General features: G+C 38.0%; 1 protein-coding gene across 2 annotated transcripts in view; it reads left to right on the top strand.

Moving 5' to 3' along the window:
• The first annotated feature begins 6,626 nt into the window (after positions 1-6,626).
• The window catches only part of RFTN2 (raftlin family member 2), a 34,340-nt gene continuing 22,181 nt past the window's right edge, over positions 6,627-18,785 (top strand). The window contains exons 1-6 of one of the 2 annotated variants that reach the window (XM_083349724.1): positions 6,627-6,815; positions 7,279-7,425; positions 9,758-9,941; positions 13,817-13,928; positions 15,840-16,158; positions 17,825-18,028. In XM_083349724.1, coding sequence (XP_083205850.1) covers positions 7,287-7,425; positions 9,758-9,941; positions 13,817-13,928; positions 15,840-16,158; positions 17,825-18,028 — 958 coding nt within the window. In that variant the 5' untranslated portion in view covers positions 6,627-6,815; positions 7,279-7,286. Of the gene's footprint in view, positions 6,816-6,985; positions 7,426-9,757; positions 9,942-13,816; positions 13,929-15,839; positions 16,159-17,824; positions 18,029-18,785 lie in introns of those variants that run through there. The other variant, XM_083349723.1, reaches the window with a different exon arrangement.

Here is an 18,785-nt window from a genome sequence, read left to right as displayed (position 1 = left end):
AGAGCTTTGAAATATTTGGCTACATCATGCTCTCTATGATACACATGATTGTAGCGTATGCCTTAAATCTTAACTGAAATTTAATTGGCCCAGGTGATATTGTCCTATAAGGCAGAGGTTCCCAACCGGGGGTGCAAAAACTTGGGTTTTCAAAATTATAGTGTATATGCATAATTCATTGCCGTTATTTCGAACTTTTGTAAGGGGTGCAAGAATATATCAGAAGTGTTCTAGGGGTACAGGTATAGAAAAGGTTGGGAACCAGTGCTATAAGGGCTCAAAACCTTCTAGCTAGATGGCCTTGCCTGATTCCAACAAGGAAAAAAGGATAAAGGCAGCTACAGCAGCCTTGAGTTCCTTACCTTCTCAGTTCTGCTGAAGTTAGTTCTATAGATTCCAATCTTTGTGTCTAATTTCTGTCAGCTACACCTGACTTGAAATCAGGGAAGATTCAGGATATGCTGGACAGCTTTTGGATCTCAGTTTTTATTAATCAAGTAATGTGCTTCTAAAGACCTTGATACACTTCTGTGAGCTGACATCTCTCCTGATTTCTTCTTGGAGCCTCTCACTTTTTCTCATGTTGAAATTCCATGAGACCACGGCCACCATTTCTGTTCACTTTCATGGAAAGCAGAATTTTTAATTACAAACACACTTGCAAAACAGTCCTTTTTTCACAGAGATAAAAGAGTTATCTCCTTTCTAAATCAGTCTACATTTTTCAGTTGAATCAAAATATTGTGCTACCTACCTATTCCTCAACATTAAAGGAAACGTCACTTGAAATTCATCACACCCTTGTTTTCTGCTTGAGTTATATGGTGTCATTCTGCCAGGGGCGGCATTTATTTCTGGACCTTCAGGGCCCAAGGAAGGGGGGCATTCTTTCCTCCAACATTTCTAAGGCAGTCATCAAGCTTTGTTGTAAACTGGCTAAGCAGTAATGCCCCCCTTCTAATCTGCACCCACTTTATAGAAGAGAGAGCAACAGTGACAACTTTTCTCTGAAAAATTCTCTTGTCAAAACTGTCCTGTGGGTCCAGTCTTCCCCATTATAGACTGAATTTGCCCTCTAATGAAACACTGTATATGGAAGAAATGCCTTCTCTTCTATCTTATTGTAATAGCCGCACTAAGAAGATTGCTGCACTTCATGAATCACAGAGGCCACCATGAAAAATAATTGGTTCGCTGGTTAACTCTATTGCAGGGGTGTCAAACTGCTGGCCTACGGGCCGGATGCATCATAACAAAGTTGCGCCCACCCCATGGCCGGCAATGGCAAAAAAGTCGCAATGTGTCGCGACACGTCATGTGATATTGTGAATTTGACACCCCTGTTCAACCCATCTCATAGCTCACTTGGTACGAGGTGACTTTACCATTCAGGTCTCTTATATCAGTTTTGACAAGGTTTCTCTCTGTTTCTTTCTCTCTTTTCCTTTTTTCTTCCAAAACACTCCTTTCCTAAAAAAGAGCCTCAGATGTCCTACTATGTAGATGGAAAGTGTCTTAGTTTTTATACTTCTCAGGAACGTGCAGCCATATTTACATCAAGGAAATCATCTTTCTCAATGATTTCATTTGATACTTTGGCAGGATTGTCTTCTTTATCTTTCTTACATAGAATGGCACTACTAGACACCCATTTTACATTCTCAAAATTAAAAATAACCATTTTTATTGTTTCCGTTTGTTTATTTTGGGTATATGTAAAAACAAGCAATGGGATTTATCTAGATCAGGGGTAGGCAACCTCAGCTCTTTTATGACTCATGGACTTCAACTCCCAGAATTCCTGAGCAGCTGGCTCAGGAATTCTGGGAGTTGAAGTCCATGAGTCATAAAAGAGCCGAGGTTGCCTACCCCTGATCGAGATGAACATGTTAAAGAATCTTATGTAATCACTATTGGTGATTGCTATGGAATAAGAAAGAAAAATGGATTGGTAAATATTTCTGAAGATTTACTGAAATCAGTATAACACCTACAGCAACACCTGCGGCCGGCGTCAACTTCCCTCCGTCCAGTGCGCTCCCACAGAGTGGGCCTCCTCAGGGTGCCTCCAATCAAAGAATGTTGATTGGTGGCCCCTAGGGGGAGGGCGTTCTCTGTGGGCGCGCCAGACCTGTGGAACCGCTTGCCGGTCAAGCTCCGGATGGCCCCCGACCTTTGCTCCTTCCGGCGGGATCTAAAAACTTATTTATTTGAGCAATCCGGCCTGGTTTGATGGGTTAAGGGTTGGATTTTTAACATGGTTTTAATTATTGTTTATATCGGGCATAATATTTAATTGTTTTTTAACTTTTGTACTCCGTTTTTAATATTTATTGCCCTGTACACTGCCCTGAGTCCTTCAGGAGAAGGGCGGTATAAAAAAAATTAATAATAGTAATAATAATAATAATAATAACATCACAGAAGTCTTTCTGTTGTAATATTTTGCAGGCACTTACTGTATGTTCCTATGTTACATTATACTCTATTTTCCTATAGAATGGAGCCAAAGTATTCTCTTAACTCCATATCAGTTTCTCTAATATGGAATCACCCATATGTGTTGTTTCTATCAGTTATACTTAGTATAACTAATATAAATCATTCACACCATCATTATGTGGGAGGAATTTTCAAAATTAGGTACACATATTATGCAAAGGTCTGCTAGTAGCTTAAATTAGTCAAATTCACTAAGCTTATATAAAATAACTTACTCGATCTATCAGAATTTGAACTAGACTATAGATGAGAACTGTTCTCCAGCAGAAATATATTTTCTGTGGTGTGCAAGAGTCTGAACTATATTACAAATTCGCTGTTGAAGTTTAGAAGTTCCTTGCCAACTTATTTTAAAATGGAATTTTATATAAACCCTAATGTTTACCTAATTAAAAAACAGCTTTGGATATCTGATTTACATACTTCGTAATGATCTATTTTTTGAAAAAAAAAGTTTGTTTATTAAATTGATTTATACAGCCAACTCAGTACACGACTCAGGATAGCTCATAACAAAAAATAAATAAGTTGATAAGGCTGCTCAGCTCAACACTGACCGAGCCGCCTATCATAAAATCAGAAACTAAAATGCAAACAAAACTCCCAAATAATACACACAGGATCCACCTCTCATCCTAAGGCAAAGTCTGAAGGAAGGAGCTAAGTTTTGGGGGTTCTTTTAAACATAGCCAGGGTGAGAGATGAACTTCAAGGGGGTTGGTTTCCTGAGGGCAAACTTCCTAGGTCCCATCAGGCGACACTGCTTAAAAGAAAGGACTCGGAAGCATCCTAACTCAATCCAGTTGTTCCTCCCTGGCAAAAACAATAGGAAACAAGTTATTTTTATAACAAACCCTATTCTATAAAGTGCTTTATAGACACTAACCAGCATCCTCAACTGCATTCGACACCTAGTGAAAACCGACACAACTCATGGAGCAAATGTGTTATATGGCCATGACAAGGCTTGCTGCTCCATTCTGAATCAGCTGCAGCTTTCAAATGTTTTGGGGGGACAACCTCATACACAACACATTACAGCAGTCAATGTGCAAGCTGACCAAAGTATGAATGACTGTCCAAATAATGGCACAAATAGCACCCAAGTTGGATTTCTGTGAAGGCCCTCTTAGTCACAAGTGCCACCTATTTCTTGAGGAAGAATTATGAATCCAAGAAAACTCCAACTGTGGACCAGTCTTGCAGAGAAGAGCCTCAGAAAGTCATCAAGATCCCCTGAACAATAATTGCCTCCGTTCACTCTCAGGTTGAATTAAGACCCTTTCAAAAAAAAAGAATAGATAAAATAATTGTAAGCAAACAATCATTTTTGTGCAATGTCCTATTGCTTATTTGTTCTACCTATATTGTTTGTGAACTGTAGCTCTCTCTCAGGTGTGCATTTGTGACCAGAAAGAGAGGGAGGGAGGGAGGGAGGGAGAGAGAGAGAGAGAGAGAGAGAGAGAGAGAGAGAGAGAGAGAGAGAGAGAGAACATAGCTAATTGTAAAAAAATAATTGCTGATTTGCTCAGCCAGTCTCACTGTATACATGTTGTACTTTGATAATCAAGTTCATTCATTCATTCATGATTAAAGTTAATTCATCCCTCATTTGCTTATATTAACAACTGCCTTACATACAGAAACACTTGTGCACAGAAAACCATGCCAGTATGTACACCTTCCCTTCTTTCTGCAGAAACAAAGGTGAAGAACAGGATGACGATGGGATAACAGTGTGATGCATAAGGCATGGAAGATGAAGGGAGAAAAGGAACTGGGTGAAAAAGGAGAGAAAGGGGTTCTTGGACTGAGGGAGAGAAATCCTGTTAGGTGTCACAAACGGAATTTGCCACCTGGATAAATGAGCCCCACTTCTCCTTGAAGCCGTATTCAAAGGCAGACCATGGTTGTTCACGTCCTTGTTTTTAATTTCCTTGCTATTTTCCTTGTTCTCAGCAAAGTTAAGAATTCCCCACCCTATTCTCAGATGGGGGAAACTTGGCTTCTTAACGAAATAGAGCATGTGCAAAAAGAGCATACCGTGAAAGCAACTTCTTTGCCTGTTAAATCAGCCATTGTATCTTATTTATTTCGTGTATGTCGTTAAGCTACTAACCTTCAAGTCAGTTTTACTTAACAAAGGAAAAATGGAAACTCATATAAACTTGTCCATGCAGTCCAAATTTCTAAATAGTCCTCTGCATAAAATTCCCAGGAGTAAAATGCTTGTTTGGATATGAGATCCAAAATGAGAATGGAGAATAAGCATCCCTCCATTCTTGAATTGATTTTTATTTTTATAGTTCATTGCAGTCAGCCAGATGTTTAGACTGAATTTGGCATTTATCTACCTACGGAGCTCTTTCCCGGGATAGGCAGAGTTTGTTTGATGGTGTTACAGGTGTCATCGCAGGATGAGAGCTGTTTCGAGTAAAGATGCTTTTTTGCAACTGATTGATAATCATTGATAATGATTTTTTCAATACCGAAGATGTTCAACTGCTGCTCCAGATGTTTTGAGAATACACTTTTTCCTATTGGAACTATTGGTACTATCTTTGCATCATAACAGAGTGAGCGCCTGTTACTTGTCCCAGCTTCTGCCAACCTAGCAGTTCAAAAGCACATAAAAATGCAAGTAGAAAAATAGGGACCACTCCGGTGGGAAGGTAACAGCGTTCCGTGCGCCTTTGGCGTCTAGTCATGCCGGCCACATGACCACGGAGACGTCCTCGGACAAGCGCTGGCTCTTTGGCTTTGAAACGGAGATGAGCAACGGCCCCTAGAGTTGGAAACAACTAGCACGCATGTGCGGGGGAACCTTTACCTTTACCTTTATATTTTGTGATTTTCTTCAGTTCTCTCTCTTCTCTTCTGCTATTTCCAGTTACTGGCATGTCCACAACCTTTTGGGCACCAGGGACTGGTTCCAAGCAGAGAGCTTTTTCTACGGATTGGAGGGGGCGTGATATCATGTGCTGCCCTGCATCCTGCAGATGGACCAGTTTCTGGCATGCTGCAGACCGGTGCCGGTCCACAGACCGGGGTTGGGGACCCTTGAACTAGATGGTCCACTCTTTCTTCAGCTTATTATAGTTCAGCGCACAGTCAGCCATACGTTTAGACTGGATTTGGTATTTTTATCTACCTATCAAGTCTTTTCCAAAGATCGAGGGTAGACAAATGTTTTTTGATACTATTATTTGAGGTAAGAGATTACAGAAATGTGCAGTATTACTTTCCTTTTTTCTTCTGTTAGTTTCTAAATTATGGATTATAATAAAGTATATAAGCCTTTTATAATACACAAATCTGTTCTAAGCTAAGCAATGTTGGAAATAAATGGTTATTTATTTAAATTAAGTGCAGGCTTTCTATCAGATTCAGGAAGTAAAAAATGTATAATCATTACAAAAATGAATTCAATTATCACATTATCTAATATGAATCAACAATAATGCAACTGAGAATTTGCTGAATTCCAACACACGGACTTGATGCAAAGCCTCATCATCGTAATAAAGATTATTTACTCTCTTTTCTTGGGGAAAATGTTTTTGAAATTGAAAGTACAGTGTTCCAAAATATCTCACTAGGGGATGCCCAAAGGGGGAAAAACTGAATACTGTGAATCATACTATTCAATACTTTTCCAAAAAAAAAAAAGACCTGTAAGATGAGTAACAGATTTGCTGGTTTCCAAGTGGTGATCTTTTATACGACAGTTCCAGCTGCCATCTCCTGAGGTCACACAAATCTTTCATCACATTCTGGCTTAGCTTGATTATTGCATCTATTTTAAAACAAACAAAGTATAATAGTTAGAAATGCTTCAGGTACTATTTTAGGAAACTCAGATAAATTTTAAAAGATTGACAAAATGTTCCAGAAGATAGTCATTAGGAGGGAGCTTTCCCAAGACCCATTTTTATCAATCAGATTGGATTACCCTGATGATTGCTCCACTGATGGTTTTCAAATAGGCAATTTAATCATTCCAAACATAGTATGATTTCACTGCTCTAGCTAGTCAAATCTTTCTGCATTACTAGCACGATGTGTAGTTTTCCAGCTGCCCTAAGAAAAGGAAGTAAGCAACTAACTCTCACATTTAAAATAGAGTTGAACTGCTTTTCATTTATTTTCCTCCCTTTTGAGATGCCAGAAGCAATTTCCTCTTAAAGTTGACTTCCTTTCTGGAAATGATTTTCTTCTCAGACCATGGTGAAGCTCTCTATCCTATTTCTTTGACTTCATTTGCCCGTTTCACTTCTTTTACTGGCCATTACACTGAAGCAGATCTTCTGACTGTAAGTAATCACGCAAAAGTTTTGCTCTTAACTTTATTTTGTTTCTTTTCTTTTCTACAGCATTATCAGCGAGCCAAGAGAGACAGACAAAGCACTCACTGGTGCCCTCTGCAACAGCACACTATTAGGGGGCTGGCTGTAAAATTGACGTGGCATGGAAAATCTCTGCTCACTTTGTAGCAGCTTGTATTTTTTTGAAAGAGGAATAGTACTCCTGCTGAATTTGTTGCCTGATATCCTTAAGAGCGTTGTGCCTTGCTGTGAATATGGAGAGAAAATTCCTCTTTTTTCTAACTTGGGAGCAGAAGATTGGTTCCTGTTTGGATGTATGGTTAACAGCAATAAAGAGGATCTAAAAAGAGATTGCTTGCTTTTAACCAGTCTGATCAGAGAAGCTGATTTTGTGCCTGGGGAGTTTGTAGCTTCGCTTCTCCTTACTTTTCCCCTTATACCCATCCACCAGGTCTTAAGATGGGGTGTGGGCTGAGAAAGCTAGAAGATCCAGATGACAGCAGTCCTGGAAAAATATTTTCAACGCTGAAGAGACCACAAGTGGAAACAAAAACAGACGCTGCTTATGAGTACATATTGCTAGATTTTACATTAGAAGGTATGTGTGAAGTATTTTAACCTTTCAGAAGAACAAACATACTGCACAAGCAAAATGTGGTTTCTTATGGTTAAGATACAGGGGGGAAAAACTTTGATTCATTTTCCCCTACTGCTTATTAGATTGAGAATTTAGAAATGACTATTCAAACATTTTTCTCTGCCTCTGCTTGTCATACCTGGGTATCTCTGAAGAAATATATCCCTTTTCAAGACCTTCAGGGTTAAGCTGGAGTTATTAACAGTAAGTGAAACGTTGAAGATATCACATACAAATATAGTTGAATGTATTCTTCTTTGTTTTATACTGTTTATGGACATCTGTGCTGTTAGAAACAGACTACTCTGTAGGGCTACTTCCTTCTTTTGTAGGGTGTCTTGTTTCTAACCAACTCCATGTCCCAGAAAGTTGAAAAAATAAACAAACAGTCCCAGGTGGCTTCCCACTAAGAACAGGCAGCTCTTTTCGGCAAAAGTGGCTTCTGAGAATTTTTTGAAGAAGTTTTCATAAAGCTATTTGGGTCTTGATACCAGCTTTTTTGTGTAGAAGAACTTAGTAGAAATTAATCCCAAACAAAACTTGCATATTACAGTCAGAATTTACATGTTCGTAATTTAAATAGAATGATTTTATAATGTATACAAAGCATTATACAGTACCACTAAACTATATACTAGCTTTTAAAAATATTTATTTGGTTTTGGATGAACAGCTTTTATGAGGAGAAAAAATAGTAACAAATACTCTGAGCTTCATGTTTGATTGCCTAAAACTAAATGCCACTATATTCGTTATAATTGTGCATTTGGCTTTTGATTTAAAGCATACTATTTTTTTTATTTTGATGGGTAATAGATTTAAGTATGTATATTTTCAGGATTGTAAAAGTACTTTGATGGAGATTATTTCTTGTAAAATAATCATATTGCTAATAATTCTAACAACTCTTAGCAATTTTGTGTAGTTAGTTTGGTAACTGAGGTGATCGATGTGAGAGAGAGAGAGAGAGAGAGAGAGAGAGAGAGAGAGAGAGAGAGAGAGAGAGAGAGAGAGAGAGAGAGAGAGAGAGAGAGATGACATTGCCATTTTTCTATCACATATCATAATAAAATAGGCAGTTGGATCCAATCTTGTCCTTCTATTACTGGAAGGCCCTTTCCATTTCTGGCAACCAGTAAAAACTCAATGGAAGCTCCTATTGGAGCAAATATGGAAGCAATGAAGTCCAGTAGCAGGACCTGAAAAGGTAAGGTTAAGTATGAAGACTCCAGAAACAACATGAGACTAAAACCAATTGTTGGGGTTGCTTTTTTCTCTCTTTTGTTCATATTTTATTGATGGTGGTGGGAATGCTGAATAAGACTGCAATCATTTCCCAGCTTCTTTATTTTAGAATACCTCCAAGTTTTGCTATACATTATTGGTTACACTGAGAGGTGAAAACGTTCTGGCATTTATAGATGCAAGCTTCCTATTGAGCACAGAATCTGAATATGCTTTCTTTCTACTTTTATTTTTTTTTAAAAAAACGAGTCCCTATACTACTTTATTATAAAGCTTGAAAATAGTTGGACAGTGGCTGATGTCAAAAGCAGAATTTCATATATGGTAAGGCTTCTGTGTCTACTCAGATTTCTTGAGTGTGTGTAATAAAAACAAATACCTAATGCAAATGTGCAATATATATATAGGTCAAGATCTGTGATATATATATATTTCCCTTTTTAAACTCATTTAATACTTTAATAGGCCTGTGTCAGTACTGCAACCATAACAAACAAATATAATTTGTTTAACTTTTCCCCTGTACCCACTATTATAACTCTTAACGGTTCAACACCTCCTATATTCTGTTACTGCTATAGCAACCAAAGCAACATGAAATGTTGTGCTTTTCAAAGTACTTTTTTTAGTAAATTGATTGATTGATTGATTGATTGATTGATTGAAATATTGCTTCTTATAATAGCTCTCTGAAAATTATTTGTTAAGTTCTTTTCTGAAATTTTTTTTCTTGGATTCGGCTTCTCTTCTTGGCAATGTGAGGATGACCTTCACAACTTTGTGTGATCCTGCTAGATGTAAATACTCTTAGCATATAGTCCTGACTTCTCACATATCCCTCCCTGGAGCACCACTCCCACCACTATGATGACGCAACGCTGCAGGACTTTGGAAAGCGGGTAGTCTTAGTAAATATCTGAAGTGAATAGCTAGTGACTAGTGAACCCATCCCGTGATAATATATCACTGTACAACTTAATCTTTACCAAAAGTTATTTTAAATGTTTGAATCCTACATCAAGTGTTTCTCTTGTTTTAATCCTTTTAGTTACCTCAAATCCAGAAATTATCAAAATATGCTCTGTTTTGGATATTGTAAAGAATGTGGAGGAGTATTATAATAAAGGATATGTGGTAGGAGCTATTCATCCTGTTTTGCTGTCATCTGGACAAAGAAGACATTTTCCAGCAAGTCACATCTATCGAGTTGTGCTTGTGCGTCTCAAATTCAGGTAGGCACTACAATAAATGTTTAAATTCCAGTAAGCTTGTGTATTGAGCAAAGTTCCTTCATTGAAAAATTTATTCCCTGCTATTAGAGTATTATGACAACCAAATCATAACTTTGTTACATCTTAGAACCAAATTAGAGCTTAGGTTAAACTGCATGACTTCATTTATTCCCCTTGCAAATAGCTGTCCAAATCAGGAGATTTGCAAAAATAATATCCTCTCCATCCTCCATGAAATTTTGGTGCCACCCTGATGGCTTTTTCTTATAGAAAACCCTTGCGTTCAAAGACAAAAGATACAATTAAGTCACAGGTACTTTTAAGCCCATTTATTATGACAGAAGCTTTGGAGGATGAAATCATTTCCATTAGATAACTTCTCCCTTTAAAAATGGGAAATAGGGAGAGAGATGGAAGCAAGCAAGCAGTAACCTCAGAAAGAAATAGATCTAAAATAGTATGATTGTGCTTGCCACTATCTCCCTTTCCTTGCTTTTATTTCCTGCTGACATTTCTGTTCTCTTTGCATCCTTGCCTGTACATACCTGTTAGTGGAGATAACTTTTTATGCATCTGAGGAAGTTACATCCAGCCCATGAAAGTTTATGCAAAAACACATTTGATAATCTTTAGCTATTTAATACTTGGTACTGTGACCAACAATGTGACTTTCCAGCTATACTTCTGGAAAGAATTTGAAATTCTTAAATTAAATCTCCAATGAAGAATTGCTTAAAACTGAAGCTGAACTTAACCATAGTACACCTATCAGAAAGCAAGCTAGATAAATAGGCTTTGTGAAATCATTTTTAGTAGCTTTTTATATATTCTTATATAATGGGTGGATATCAGTTTATTTATTTATTTATTTATTTATTTATTTATTTATTTATTTATTTAGATTTATATACCGCCCTTTCCCGAAGGACTCAGGGCGGTTTACAGGATATTTAAAAGAAAATCAATACAAAAGTTAAAACAAATTTAAAAAAGATTAAATGAAACCCTGAGAGAAAATAAAAAACCCAGTTAAAATTAAAATTAAAAATTCTCAGCCTGGGCCAGAGAGCTCGAAGAGCCAGGTCTTCAGGTCTCGGCGGAATGAACGGAGGTCAGGGGCAGTCCTAAGCTCCGCGGGCAGCTGGTTCCAAAGGGCAGGCGCGCCCACTGAGAAGGCCCTACCCTTGGGTGTTACCCGCCGGCAATCTTTAATCGGCGGCACCCTGAGAAGACCCTCCCTGTGAGAGCGCACTGGACGAAGGGAGCTTGATGCTGGCAGCAGGTGTTCCCTCAAATATCCCGGACCCTTGCCATTTAGGGCTTTATAGGTCATCACCAGCACCTTGAATCTCACCCGAAGGGCAACCGGAAGCCAATGCAGCTCGCGGAGTAGAGATGTTACATGGGAGTATCGGGAGTATCGGGAGACCCCCATCACGACTCACGAGGCCGCATTCTGCATATTTGTATATTTTTACCTAACTGAAACCTCTGTTGTAAGAAAGTGGGCATTATTTTTCTTGTTCAAGGCTGCATTCTCTGATGTCAGTCTGTTTGGGTCCCAATTGTTGGCTTGTTCTAAAACTGCATCAAAAACCTGAGCCAAAAGTGACTAGCCATCTTGAGAAACATCTCAGTGTTTCTTTTCTGTATCTGATTCATTTTTTAACAACCTCTTTGTTCTTTTTTACTCTCATCCTGCTCTACAAGCAGACTATTGGGGGAGAAGCTGATTACTCTTGAAAGCTTGATCAGAACTGCAAGTTGCCCCTTTATAGGATTATATTTATTTATTATATTTTATATTTTATCTCATCTTTATTACTTTTATAAGTAACTCTAGGCAGCAAACATACACAATATTCTTTTTTTCTCATATATTTTCTCAGCATGAGAACTGTAGCATTCTTAAAAAGGAGGAAACTAGTCCAGAGACAGAACAAACAATGCAAGAAAAACACTCTACATGACCTTAATAAATAAGGTGTAACAATAAAACAATAAGATAATAAACTTAGCATTATTGGCATACTAATATTAATATCATGTTGTATAACAAAAAGGCCACAGTTATTAGTTCTAAATATATTCCTCTTGAGAGCTACTTACAATTAATTTTAATTTATTGAACTCCTTCAGGTTCAGCTCTCGAAACTCTTCTGAAATATTTCAACATAGCTAAAAATTGTATTTGTGTATGTTACATTGCCTAAATGTGAGTGTGAGATGTTAAGTGCTCAAGATAATGAATGTACTAAGCTCCACTTAAACCTTAAAATGTTAACTAAAGCATTTCACAGGACAAAAGTTTCCACTCCTGTACAATCCACAGCTATCTGTGCTTCATAAACAATGTGGGACAAGACAGTAACATTTCCTTACTGTTAGCTTCTTAAGCTGAAATATCCTAAGATTCAAATATTTAAATCTAACCAGTTGTTAGAAAACAGTTATCTTCTGACTTAGCAGGCAGTCATTTATTGCTTGTGTTGTTTTGGTGAACCTCAAATAATAACAGTTATTTGTCATCATGAAAACCCTTTTTGCAACTATTTTGTCTGGAGCTGCAAGCCAAAAGGGAAAGTTGAAGGATAGATAGAAATTATCTAGTTCATTAACCCAACTGGATTCACTTTTCACATTCCTCCAGCAGAACTCTGGAAATCTTTTATGCTGCTGTATCACCTGGGGTTCCTCTGAAAACTAATGAGGACTCTCCAAGCTCCACAAGCATAACTGCACAAGCCCTACTGAGTCCAAGACTGTTGTCATTCTCTTGTTACAAGTGGCCTCAGTAAAAGCAGACCCCCCTAAGAATAACCCCAAGTTTCCTTTTGGATGGAACCCAAAAGAATCCATCAGATGCCTAGAGCGTACCAATCAAATAGTTCCTACCTCCCTGCTCAACAGGGAGTGATCTGTCCAAGACAAGGAAGTGATTGTAATATCCCCATGTTGCTATCGCTCTGAAATAAAACCCGGGTATCATATGTAACACCTTCCCTCCCACATACACACAGGTGAGTCAGGCCAGAGATAACTTAATCAAGTCCATGGTTGTTATGGTGGCCATGAACTCCTGAGCTGCTTCCAAGTTCACACTCAGGGGTGATGGATTCAAGTCTCCCAGAACCATAAGCTTGGAGAACTCCACCACAAACCCAACCCCAGATTCAAGCTACTCAGCTAGGGAGGCCACTCCAGATTTCTCTGCTGCAGCTCTGGGTGTCTTGGCAGTCAAAGACCTCCAATATTTCTCAAGCCAGCAGACAGGGTACCTCCACCATACTCTGCTTAATTTGGGCTAACTTGGGGAGGTTCTGCTTCATGGTGTCTAAACTGGCTGCCACGGCCCTCTCTTATTCCCAACCTAACCAAACAGTCTGCACCAAAACCTCCAAACTCCAACCCTCAACAACATTCTTAATACGCCCAAATTCCTACATACCTTGCACATACACGCACCCCTAACCCCAAAGCCATTACAAAAAAGTAATGCATTTGTAGCTCAAATTAAGCCTCTCAAATCTTACTCTCACTCCATCTGCATTATGGTTAAAATACCATCAATGAAACCTCTTAGATATCTGAAGGAAGTTTGCCTTTTAACTTACAATATTTATACTTGCATATTTCAGCAGAAAAATATTTAGTATTTAAATGGAATGTAAATAAGGCTGCTCAATGGGCAATTCAGTTCTGTTCCAAGCAACATGTTTGGGCAAAAGAATCACGAATAACGGAAGAGCTACCCAAACAAGACAGTTGCCAACATTCGGTTTATAATTTTTTGGAATGAAAAAGTTTTGCTTGCTAGTATTTTGCACAAAGACAGGTCAAATTTCAACAAAGGCTGCTTTCTTTCTGTGTTCTAGCCAGAAGAATCCGCCAATGAGAGAACCAAAACAACCCAGGCTTGTGATTGAGGAGTGTCCTTTAACGTACGAAAAACTAACAAACGAGGCAGTTAAGGAAGTGCTACAGAAGGTATGGACATTTTCACTGAATATTTCACTTTTTTTTTTTTACTATAATCCTACTTTGAGAACTCAGACACTGTTCCCAAACAAAACCACACATGTCTAATACCAACCTTTGTCTTGATGATAATGTAACTACTTTCTGAAACATCTGTTTCAACCAGTTCTCATAATTCCACAATTTCAAGAGGTTCATACTGAAACTGGTCAACTTCGCTTTTCTGTGGTATCACCAATACTATAAAACAGCCTCGTGAAGGGCATCAGATTCGCCCCCCCCTCCTTGTCAGTTTTCTAGAAGCCTAAAACCTGGGTGGTTTTGGAGGGGCTTTCTTTGAGTTCCTTCCCTGATGCCACATTGCTTTTTGGTTTTGACTGTGTGTGTGTGTGTGTGTGTGTGTGTGTGTGTGTGTATGTGTGTACGTATGTGTATTCCCTTTTGTTTTTATGCAGAGCTAATCGTGGCCTGGCTTTATTGTTATGACTATTTTGGTTTTAAATTCACACAAATGTTTTCACTTTTATGTAACCTGCAAACACTGAGAATCATTTAATTGCAGCAGAGGAGAAGCGCTACAAATAATGCTAGCACCCCACTTATAGATTCCTGCCACTGAGTTCTCCCCTTACTCTTTCCGTTTCCCCTGCTGATCCTGTTGAGTCAAAGATGGGTAGAAGTTGAACAGAACAGTGGTGGCGGCAGCTATGGAAAATGTCCCCCCTTCCATTTCTTTGTGTTGGCCTGCTTTACACAGAAACCTGATTTCTAAATTCAGAAGAGAAAAATATGCTAGGACTTCTTCAGAAGAATGCCAGGGCCTTATTGATGAAATATTCCACTGAATATTTAGTTCTGTATGATAACTGAGTCTCTCAGCTGTTCAGTAAAGCTTGCAGAATGCAGCCTTGGAATATTCCATGTTGACATTCCATGATGAAATGTTGAATATCGTGTTAAATGAAATGTTGAGTGACAACCAGTTTGGTCTAGTGCAGGGGTAGGCAACCTTGGCTCTTTTATGACTCGCGGACTTCAACTCCCAGAATTCCTGAGCCAGCCTGGCTCAGCTTCGAAATCTCTTCCTTTTCCCTCAGCATGGCTGGCTCAGGAATTCTGGGAGTTGAAGTCCACGAGTCATAAAAGAGCCAAGGTTGCCTACCCCTGGTCTAGTGGATACAATACCAGGCTAGAAACCAGGAGATTGTGAATGCTACTGGGCCAGTCACTCTTTTGCACCCCAGGTCACCTTACAGAGTTATTGTTGTGGGGGAAATAGAAGGAATAAGGAGTATTAGGTATGTTTGCCACCTTGAATTATTAGGATATACATAAACAGATAATTCCAGAACTTCAGCATTTATTAAAGCTTTGCATTGATTTTTTAAGACATTTCAATCATGTTTTAAGAGCTAATTTGGTATAAGGGTTAAAGCATCAGGCCAGGAGACTGTAAATTCTAGTCCTGAGTTAGGGAAAAAGCTAGCGGGGCTAACCCTTCTCTGTTGGATCTAGGAAGGAAAGAATGGCAAACCAATTCTGAAATCTTGCAAGTAAATTGTGGGGATTTGTGCAGGCTCTTGTCAGTATTCACTGACTCAGAAAGGCAAAAATAAATAACATAAGAAAATCCCTTTACATATCATTAATTTTTATCCAGATGGAAATAGGCAAAAGAACCATATATCATGCTTTTTGTAAAACTGAAGATACATGTTTTACAGTTAGTTGAAATCCTTGAATAACTGGCTGTTTCATAATATTCATAGTAAAATAGGTATGCTATTTTCATATATCAATGAACGTTTCTTTCTGTGTATTCACATAAAGCCATCATACCTAAACCAGCTGTACTCCTTCCTAGTGAACAATATGCATACCCACCCCATTGCATTAGTACTGTCTTTCTGAAAAATATAGGTCAATGATGCTGCTCAAAGAGGAATGAAGTTTGTTGGGTTTATAACCCAGCCTTGCTCTCCGTCTAAAATCTGCAATGGCACAAATATGGTTGAAGATACGGAGTCTGACTCGACACTATGCAGAAGGAACAGAGAGCAGAGGAGCCATGATTCAGACGAAAATGTTAGAATCTGGAATGAAGGGACGCTGAGTGGTCAATCCTCTGAGAGTGGAATACAGGAAGAAATTCAGCCAGATGGCAGGCCAGCACAAAAGACTGATTTTCAAGATGGAAGAGAAGGCTGTCCCAGCCCAAATAAATTAAAGGAAAAAGAAGGTATTTAAACACATCATCTATATATTCTATATGCACAACGTAGCTATCTCAAACTATAGAAGAATCCATTTTTAAGAACAATAGCTTAAGAGAAGGATTATCAAACAGTACAACCATATTTGGAGGTGCTCTTAAACTTTTCTCATGTATCACTGTGTTTATTTGTCCTTTTTTTCATCAAGGACAAATGTAGATCTAAATTTGAAAATTGAAAAATGCATTGCCTCTACTTTTTTTAACAATTATTTTCAATCTGGAAAACTGCAACAGAACAAACATAATATCACATGTGTTATCCTCCGCATTCTTAGTGTCTTTAGGATGAAAACTGGCTGAACCAATACTCTCTCAAAGGTTAAATGATATGGAGCATCAAATGGAAGTCAATAATTCTCACAGAGCCTAAAATGTAGGTTGCCAAGGATACTTAGGAATCCCTAAATATTTAAAGATTCTTACTTTTGCCAAGTTGTGAAAAACCTATTCAAGTCAGATACAACATCTTTCCCTCTAAAACCTCCACTAGCCCATGCAAATCTGAGCAGATAGAAATTGTACACCGCATACTAATATATTATAGCTTCCATGGGATACTCAAAAGAATTATATCTAACTTCTGGTGCAACAGTTCTCAGGAAGTACTGATTTTTATGTAAGCCTCCTTTTTTCAGATTGTTTAGTACATAATAACAAATAAATGAAACCATCAATATCCCATATTGTAACTAAAATTGTGTGACCGCAATGAAAATAAGGCAATAGGAGATGCAGAACTGAACACTATTGTTTTTCATTATGTTTTTGTGTCATCTGCTGATTATTGATATAAAATAAAGCAAATTTAACGGAATAACTTAGAGAAAATTGCCACTGAGTTTATTAGAAAAAATTAGCATGGTAGCGCCCAGCCTTAAATCCCTCATAAATGGTAAAACACAGATATAAAAAGATGAATTCTGAGAGAAAGATGAATAATGGGAATCATAAAAAAGTATGGTAGCAAACAGTTGAATGGTAGTAAGTAGAAGAGGAGGATGAATTTAGCTAAAGGAGAATGAACTTTAGAGAGAAATGTCAATGTCATGTGGATGATTTGGCTGGAAAGATTAGGGGGTAAGGTTGCCAAGTTTAGTTTGCAAACTGGCAGTCCAAGTGAGATGTCCACAGCATAGTTAAAGCTGCAAGATGATTGGTGAGATGACAAAAGTATGACTGTAGCTGCAACAGATGAGGCAATTAAAATGTAAGAATGGAAATGGAGGCATTAGATGCTTAGAAAAAGTGAGAAAGAAAAATCCTGGCAATACAATACAAAAGAGAGAAGAAAAACATTTTGCAAATCACAATGTAAATTGAAAGAGCGAACTATATTCTGTACAGAGAAAATGAAGACTTTGGATTTAAGTAGCTGAATTAAGCTGGCTTTCATGGTAGGATTTTCCAACATTTATAACTTACATATTGAGAGACCGATATAGCAATTTGAATTAATGTAGTATTCAAATGTCGTGCTGGGCTTTTCTCCATATGGATCTTAATTAGTATTCTTCATGCAAAATGTAATTTTGTAGATTTTAAAAAAATCTGTAAATATTATCTGCTTCCCATTGACATTTTTACAATGTATTTTATCCTAATATATTTGTTTCGTGTTTTTTTTTCTTAGATACCAAACTATATACAGTTTTCAATGTGTTTGAAGATGATTCCGTCAGTTGGACCTATCATGATGGTATTTTGTCTCTGAAAGTGTCACGGAAAGGACCTGTGATTAGTACATTGGATGCTGATTGGTTAGATTTAACCACATTTTATTTTAAACAAGGGTTGTCATTAATTGACTCCTTTGTGTGTTGGGAAGCCTCTAAAGGTAAGGATAATGATACTGTTTTTCACCCCTAAAAATAAGGATATTAGCAGAATTCCTTTCAGAAGGAAGGAATTACAAAAAAAGTGTGCAAGTTTTAAAATAGGCTGCAGAGTAAATAAAGACAATGGTCTGGTTGATTCAGGATAGACAAGGCTTTCAGATAAGGCTTGCATCTGTCACCCACCCACCATCATAGATACTACATTTATCACTCACTGGCTTTCTCTTCCAGGGAACTATTAAAAGATCACCAGAGGGAAGAGAGAAGCAATCAAGATCCCCCACCAGCTGTTCTCTATGCGTATCACTTGTTTCTCACTGTAGAGAACCAACTGTTTTGAGCAGAATGGCTGGGGGAGGGGAAGTCTCACTTCCTTTCCTCCCACCAAGAGAGAGTCAAAGAGAGAAAGAGGGATTATTCACCCTTAATTTAGGAGTGAAAAATAAGAACTACCAATGGCTGGGCAAAAGAAAGCTATAAAGAGGCTTGGAGAAGACTAAGCAATTTTTCCAAACTTCCAAATCGTTCTTTGTAGGAGAGGTCAAGTTTTAAGTCCCCAGATTGATCTGGTCTTCCACTTTGAATTGAATTGCTTAAAAAAAGATAACCAAAAATGAAAACCTAAACCTGAAATGTTTGCTGTCATGGAAATTTTTTGTTTCAAAGAAATGAGATATGTGATGAACTGCCTACATTACATACTTCACAAGGGTAGCTGGCTTACCCATTTTGAACTGGTTTCTGCAGGAAGAATTG

The sequence above is a fragment of the Vipera ursinii genome (genome assembly GCF_947247035.1).
Source record: "Vipera ursinii genome assembly, chromosome: 1".
Classification (NCBI taxonomy): Eukaryota; Metazoa; Chordata; class Lepidosauria; order Squamata; family Viperidae; genus Vipera; species Vipera ursinii.
The sequence above is the reverse complement of the archived record's forward strand: the minus strand, read 5'-3'. Positions and strand labels throughout refer to the sequence as shown.